The sequence below is a fragment of the Astatotilapia calliptera genome, chromosome 20 (assembly GCF_964374335.1).
Source record: "Astatotilapia calliptera chromosome 20, fAstCal68.1, whole genome shotgun sequence".
Classification (NCBI taxonomy): domain Eukaryota; kingdom Metazoa; phylum Chordata; class Actinopteri; order Cichliformes; family Cichlidae; genus Astatotilapia; species Astatotilapia calliptera.
The window spans coordinates 572,401-579,348 of NC_137441.1; the positions used below are offsets into that span (position 1 = coordinate 572,401).

General features: G+C 49.9%; 1 protein-coding gene across 1 annotated transcript; it reads right to left on the reverse strand.

Moving 5' to 3' along the window:
• Positions 1-1,501: 1,501 nt before the first annotated feature.
• On the reverse strand, positions 1,502-3,131 carry npbwr2b (neuropeptides B/W receptor 2b). The gene is made up of 2 exons (XM_026154997.2): positions 2,996-3,131; positions 1,502-2,840 (listed from the first exon to the last, which is right to left on the reverse strand). The coding sequence occupies exon 2, from the start codon at positions 2,634-2,636 to the stop codon at positions 1,635-1,637; it is 1,002 nt and encodes a 333-aa protein (XP_026010782.1). The 5' UTR covers positions 2,637-2,840; positions 2,996-3,131; the 3' UTR covers positions 1,502-1,634.
• Between the last annotated feature and the right edge of the window lie 3,817 nt (positions 3,132-6,948).

Consider the following 6,948-nt stretch of genomic DNA (forward strand, 5'->3'; position numbering starts at 1 on the left):
TCCACAGTAAGAACTGAGTGGGTTCCACAGGAAGGTGTGAGCCACGCTGCAGAGCTAATCCTGTTAGCCACAGACTCGCTGTGAGTGAGAAAATCACACAAACCATGACAACAACATCCAAACAAATAATTCCACACTCAGGAGTTTAGCACATCCACAACAGGGCGTGGGGTGATCGTCCACTACATATGATTACATATTTACATTAAACAATCAGTGATGATTCAGAAGGGAGGGCTTAAATCGAACCCCGCCCCTCTGTTGATCCATCACAGACCAGAGAGAATCTGTGAAAAGTCAAAGAAAGCTTCAGTCTCAGAGCTCATTTAGGGTTTACATGGAAACAGATTAGTTTTCAGCATGCGGTTTATTGTTCCCATGATGACACTACCAGAGCACACTGCCACCACGGAGGTCCGCCCCCAGGTGTATGGCGTTATTTTTGTGCCACTATTCTGAGCGCACGTAAAAAAAATGTGCAGGTGCAAGTGTTGCATTTTGAGGAGAAATTTATTGTGAGCGAAGAAAAGCTGAATTTGAGTGACCAAAATTCATTGCTGCGTGCAAAAAAATGTATTTCAGTGTTTGCTATTATCCACACACACTCACACACACACACACACACACACAACAGCAGCCCCTTGCTCAGTTTTTGCATTTGCGCTCGCTCGCATTGTGTCGCTCGCGCTCTCAACATTTCTGCCCGTGCGCGAGCAGCTCTTTCTCTACACTGTTATATTTGTGCCACAAAACCAGCCAATCACAGACTTGGATGCAAAATATCTGATTGGCTGTTCAATCAGCTCGAAATGACGAAATGCAATATCCCAGAATGCATTTCGTCTAAAACTCAAATGAGGCAGTGGCGGAGGAACACAGAGTGGCAAATATGTGATGTCTTGATGAATCGAGCAGATATTTGAAGTTTACACAGCAACATCCTCGCATGAAAATATCTTCAAAGTTTATTTTGTGACCCAGAAAGAGTAATATTTCAAACTCCGCCCCTGCCTCGTTTGTAGTGATGTGTCGGTCGCGAACGAAATGGCTCTTAGAGCCGGGTCTTTGAAGTGAACGACGCGAGCCGGCTCCTTATCGCGAGCCGTGGGGTTTTTTTTTCTCTCTCACTTTTTTCCCGCTTCACTCCACACACGAGCCTTGTGCTTTACGCTGGGCAGAGGGGGGAGGGGCTGTAGTTACACTCAGCAGCACAGGAACAGAGCGGGAGGGAGAGAGAGAGAGCCAGGGACAACAAGGTCACATTAGAAAGGTATAGTAATCATCCACAACTATGAAACGTTGAGAGCGCGAGCAACACATTGCGAGCGAGTACAAGTGCAAAAACTGAGCGAGAGGGGCTGATGTTGTGTGTGTGTGTGTGTGTGTGTGTGTGTGTGTGTGTGTGTGTGTGTGTGTGTGTGTGTGTGTGTGTGTGTGTGTGGATAATAGCAAACACTGAAATACAGTTTTTGCACGCAGCAATGAATTTTGTTCACTCAAATTTTGCTTTTCTTGCTCAAAATAAATTTTCCTCAAAATGCAACACTTGCACCTGCAAAAGTTTTTTACGTGCGCTCAGAATAGTGGCACAAAAACAACGCCACACAGGTGGTCCTGCTCTGCGCTGCAGGTGCTCAGGCCGAGCTGCACTCCAGCATCGTCTTGAAGGCCTTCCGGAAGTTGTCGTCCAGGAAGGCGTAGAGGAACGGATTGAGGCAAGAGTTGGCGTAGCTCAGGCTGGTGATGAAGTAGGAGATCATGATGACCAGGGGCGTGGTCCTCAGGTCCGTGGTCAGCGCTATGATGGTGCTGAGGTGGAACGGCGTCCAGCAGAACAGGCACACGGCCAGGACGACAAAGACCATGACGGTGACCCTCTTCTTGGCCTTGTCCAGTGCCTTGGCATTGCTGTTGAGCCGCATGTTCCTCAGCCTGTACAGCATCATGGTGTATAGGATGCAGAAGGTGGAGACGGGGATGGCGAAGCCGAGGATGAGCGTGTAGATGCGGCTGGTTTTGAACCACAGGGGCTCGGGGCTCGGGAAGCTGAGCACGCAGGTTTTCCTGCCATCAGCCGGGTCCACGTAGACGCCGGCAAACACCGTGAAGGGCATGACGATGAGGATGACGAGGATCCACACGCACAGGGAGATGATCTTGGCCGCTCGGTAGGTGCGGTAAGGCATGCGCTTGGATCTCACGGTCGACAGGACGACCAGGTAGCGGTCGATGCTCATCACGGTCAGGAAGTAGATGCTGGAGAAGATGTTGTAGTGGTCGATGCTCAGGATCACCTTACAGAGGACCTCCCCGAAGGGCCAGTAGTTGAGCAGATGTTCGGCGATGCTAATGGGCAGCACCAGAGTGAACAGGTCGTCCGCGATGGCCAAGTTCAGGATGAACATGTTGGTGACCGTTTTCATTTTGGGGGCTTTGAGGATCATGTAGATGACGGCGGTGTTTCCCGTCAGCCCCACAGCACAGATCACGGAGTAGATGACGGGCAGGATGACATAAAGGTCAGCGAAGAAGGGAGGGGTGCAGTTCAGGTCAGAGCGGTTTCCCGTGGGCGAGTACGGCAGCACAGAGTCGTTACAGAGCGGAGGCGGCGCGCCCGGGACCGACACGTTCTCCATGTTTCAAGAGAACGCGAGACACCGTGATGCGTGGAGGGCGGAGCAGCTCCACAGGGGTGGAGCAGGTGCAGCTCTACCTGCTCGCTCGCACCTCAGAGGAGCACACACCTGTCCGCGCGCTCAGCTGTCAAATCAAAGTCTCCTCCTCAGATCAGCTGACTTCTCCTTCGGCTCATTTACTGCACGAGCGGCGCATCACGGAGCCTGCACGAGAGACAGAGAGAGATAACCGATGAGCAGTGAGGTCAGCCTGTTTCTAACTTTGATCTAATCTCACAGCGGCGCGCACAGAGGGAAACACCGAGCTCACGCGACAGCAGAAAGTATGAAAACGTGAAAAGTGAAAAAAATGTGCCCACCTGAACGCGCCTCCTCGCGCACGAGCTTCAGATGGACTGATCGATCAGTCAGTATCAGTGATCAGCGATCAGCAGCGTGCCTCCGTGTGCGCGCTCAGCGGCTCCGCGCTCCGGTCTCTTCTCTGAGGGAGACGCCTGCACTCCGGACCCCCTCTCTCTCTCTCTCTCTCTCGCTCGATCTCTCCTCCCCCTCTATCACTCTCTCTCTCTCTCTCGCTTCAGCCCCCCCCTCTCTCTCGTGTCACTGGCAGTCACGTGACCGGGTCAGTCACTGAGAGCTTCTGCTGAGGATTTTATTCTCCAAACGAACAATATTTTTTTCCTTCTACTCGGTGCTTGGTTCTTATTAGGACGCCGAAAGGCCACAACGTGTGATCATGTGATCTTGACTTGAAGCCTCCCCGTGTTCAGTGCTCAGCTTTGGTGGCAAACTTCGCTGGATCAGCTGTATCATCGTTCTGTTTTGAGGAAAGGTCGATCTCTCAGTGCCGACCGTGAACACCCTCTTCATTCTCACTTTGAATGAATGGCGTGTCACAAATTTAGAGGATCATCATTTAGCCTGGAGAAATAGTTTGCTGCTTTATAAGAAAGCCCTCCGCAAAGCCAGAACATCTTACTATTCATCACTGATTGAAGAAAAGAAGAACAACCCCAGGTTTCTCTTCAGCTCTGTAGCCAGGCTGACAAACAGTCAGAGCTCTGTTGAGCCAACCATCCCTTTAACGTTAACTAGTAATGACTTCATGAACTTCTTTATTATTTCATTATAATCAGGAAGTCCTAAAAACTCACTGAAAAGCCTTCAGTTAATCCAAAATGCTGCAAGGCAAGGCAAGTTTATTTGTATAGCACAATTCAACAACAAGGTGATTCAAAGTGCAGCAAGAGTCCTGACAGGGACTAGAAAGAGAGAGCAGATTTCTCCTGTTTTGGCTTCCTGTTAAATCCAGAATTCAAAATCCTGCTCCTCACACACAAGGTCTTAAATAATCAGGCCCCATCTTATCTTAATGACCTTGTAGTACCATATCACCCTATTAGAGCACTTCGCTCTCGCTCTGCAGGCCTACTTGTTGTTCCTAAATAAGAACCAGTCCATCTCCAGCATGTTTCAGCACCCGGCCATCGAGCAGGGAGAACGCAGCCTTCAACACACCGAGGCTGCTTTAGTTCAGAACCAACCAGCCTAAGCTAGTATACTCAGTGGCCTCTAAGTTATGAATCCAGTAAGACTGTCAATGCTCATACTGAAAGAGGAATGTGGCGTGGAACGGTCACCGTGATGAAAGTCCAGGTGGTGCTTATCTGTGAGGTAGTTAATGTTGGCTGTGTGTTTATGTTTTAACAGTTTATACTGTGATTTGTAGGAAACTCAATGATGTCTGCATCTGTGGGTGTAGCTGCAGAGTTGAAACCTTTATTCCCCTTGTGTCCATGCTCTCAGTGGCTGCTGCTGCTGCTGCCTGGGCTTTTCTGCTCTCATTTAGATTTGATAAATGTTCGTGGATGTCTCTGGAGTCCTTCACCTGTCCAGGTTGTTGAAGAATCGTCCTGTCGGTGGTTTGCTGAACAGCATCAGTACAGTTTCAGTGTTTCCTCCGTGATGGAGGCCTGTGCACTCAAACACGCTGGACTTCAGGTTAAATATCAGCAGAGTGCTGTTGAGTTTTATTAAGTATACATTTTATATTGTGTGTGTGTTATTATGAACAGCTCCAAAAAGTGAGCCTCTGTCAGCCATGTGGGTGGTTTGCTTTCGTGAGCATCACATCCCTTTGACTTATGGGACAGGAGGTCCACAGTCTTGAAGGATGCTCCGGTGTCTCCTCTGCTAAAGGAGATAATAGCAAAGGTCCTTGTCCTGTAGAGAAACTGCCTGCTCATCAGCTGATCTCAGTACAGTGTTTCCTGGGTGTGAATGAATGAGGTCCTGTTAGAGTCAGAGAGGAGCTGGCAGCAGGCGAGGAATGTGACATCAGAAACATGTCAGATATCAATGTTTGCATCATTAGCATGGAGCAGCGCAGTGGTTTGCACTGTTGCATCACAGAAAGAAGGTCCAAGGTTTGAATCCGGGGCCCTTCTGTGTGGAGTTTGCATGTCTGCGTGGATTCTCTCAGGCTTCCTGCAGCAGTCCAAACACATGCAGCGGGTGGGGTTAGCTTAACTGCTGAATATAAATGATCCTCAGGTGTGAGTGGTTGTAGCTGATTGGTGACCTGTCCAGGTGGACCACGCCTCTCACAGAGTAGGTAGCTGGCTAAGGCTCCAGCCCCCTCTGATCCCGATAAACTGCCATCCTGCTGAACGTTGCACTGAAGGCAGAAGGGTTTCCTGATCGGGGAGAAATCCGAGCAGCGCATTCCTTAAATTCTGTTTCACGCGAGGAGGAGGAACACGAAGCATCGTTTTAATGAAATAGTGCCGTTTGGATTTTCTTCTGCTTCTTTCGACGAGACAGACGTCAGAGGACATTTTACATCTTTGCAACAGTCTAATATCAGACCAGGAACAATTCACCGCCATGTACCTGCCCACAGGTAGAAACCAGTCATGTGAGTGTGGCTGGTTGGAGGCCACGAACCTTTCAAATGTTCCTCCTCATCCTCTGTCTCGTCTACGTGTTTGAGCTTCATGCATGTCCTGCTTTTCACTGTGTCGTCCAAGTTTTCAGTTCCTGTCTTTAGGTTCATGCGTCCCGCCCTAACTGTCCTCCTCCGCCGGTTTCTTTGTCAGTTTGTGGGTCGCCGTGTGACCGTTTGGGTCATCCCCCCGCCCCTCGTGACAGCTTGGATGCCTCTGTGACAGACGATTATAACAGCACCGCACTGGCTTTCAGTGACATTTCTAAGGCGGCAGGAAAACCTGCAAAGTGCTCCCGTGATCAATACAAAGCAGCAGACCTGGTCACGATCGATTTAATTGTTTCTGCAGAGCAGCGGCGCTCTGAGCGAAATGTCAAAGGAGAGGCCACGGCTGTTTCGGGCTGGTTACAGAAACAGCACGAGGGGGGCGGGGATAACCAACCACCGGTGCTGCTCGATTGGCTGTTAGCTGAAGAAGTCGTGAGCTGTGAGTGACCGTGAAGGCGAGCTTACCTCAGGAAGCCCGAGTGGGTTATGTCACACCTGGAGAATAATGATGGCGGTGTGCTGAGATGAAGTGTTCTCTTTCAGAGGCGGTAGAACAAACAATCCTTTTTATTAACGATCCACTTCAAGTTTCAGCACATTCACAGATTTCCAGATTCTTCAAGGCTGAAAACAAAGAGCTGAACACCGGTCCTCTCTCAGCCTCGCTGCGTTCACATTCAGACCCGTGTGAGGCCAGAAGCGTTCACGTTTGCCTGTTTTTGATCAGCTGCGACCCTCAGCGTGTGTGTGCGCGCGTGTGCGCGCGTGTGTGTATGTGTGTGTCTGTGTACGTGTGTGTGTGCGTGTGTGAGTCCAGGTCGACTGCTGTGTGATTCACTGTCTCGTGTGCAGCTGGTCTCTCTGCACATCAGCCTTTTGTTTCACGTTCACACAGCAACAGTTACACACACGCACACACGCACACATTTGTAATTTCAGTGAGAAACACATCTCGTGTCAGAAGTGCAGTGCAAACAGGAAGGTGTCACCATGGCAACCAGGAAAGCAAAGTTTTAGTTGATGTGGAAAGTTTGATATATGACCTCAGCAGAGACGTGTCTCTTATTACTCATGTGAAAAATCACATGTGATGTCCCACATCCACCCCCTCCACCCTCCGAGTGATGAGGTTTGGTTCTTGATGTAGCGTGCTGACAGCTACACCCTGCAGGACACCGGCCCTTGAACCCTGGACTTGCCCACCCCGACCTTAGAGTGTTAAAATAATGGAGGTGAGGGTACAAGGCTGTCCCACACGAAGTTATGGATGGATGCGGCTCAACGAGAGTCTGGAGCTCAGACCTGCAGCATTGTCTC

What these genes read in the sequence shown, in the direction of transcription:
- npbwr2b (XM_026154997.2), bottom strand. Translation starts at nt 2,636, where the DNA reads ATGGAGAACGTGTCGGTCCCGGGCGCGCCGCCTCCGCTCTGTAACGAC.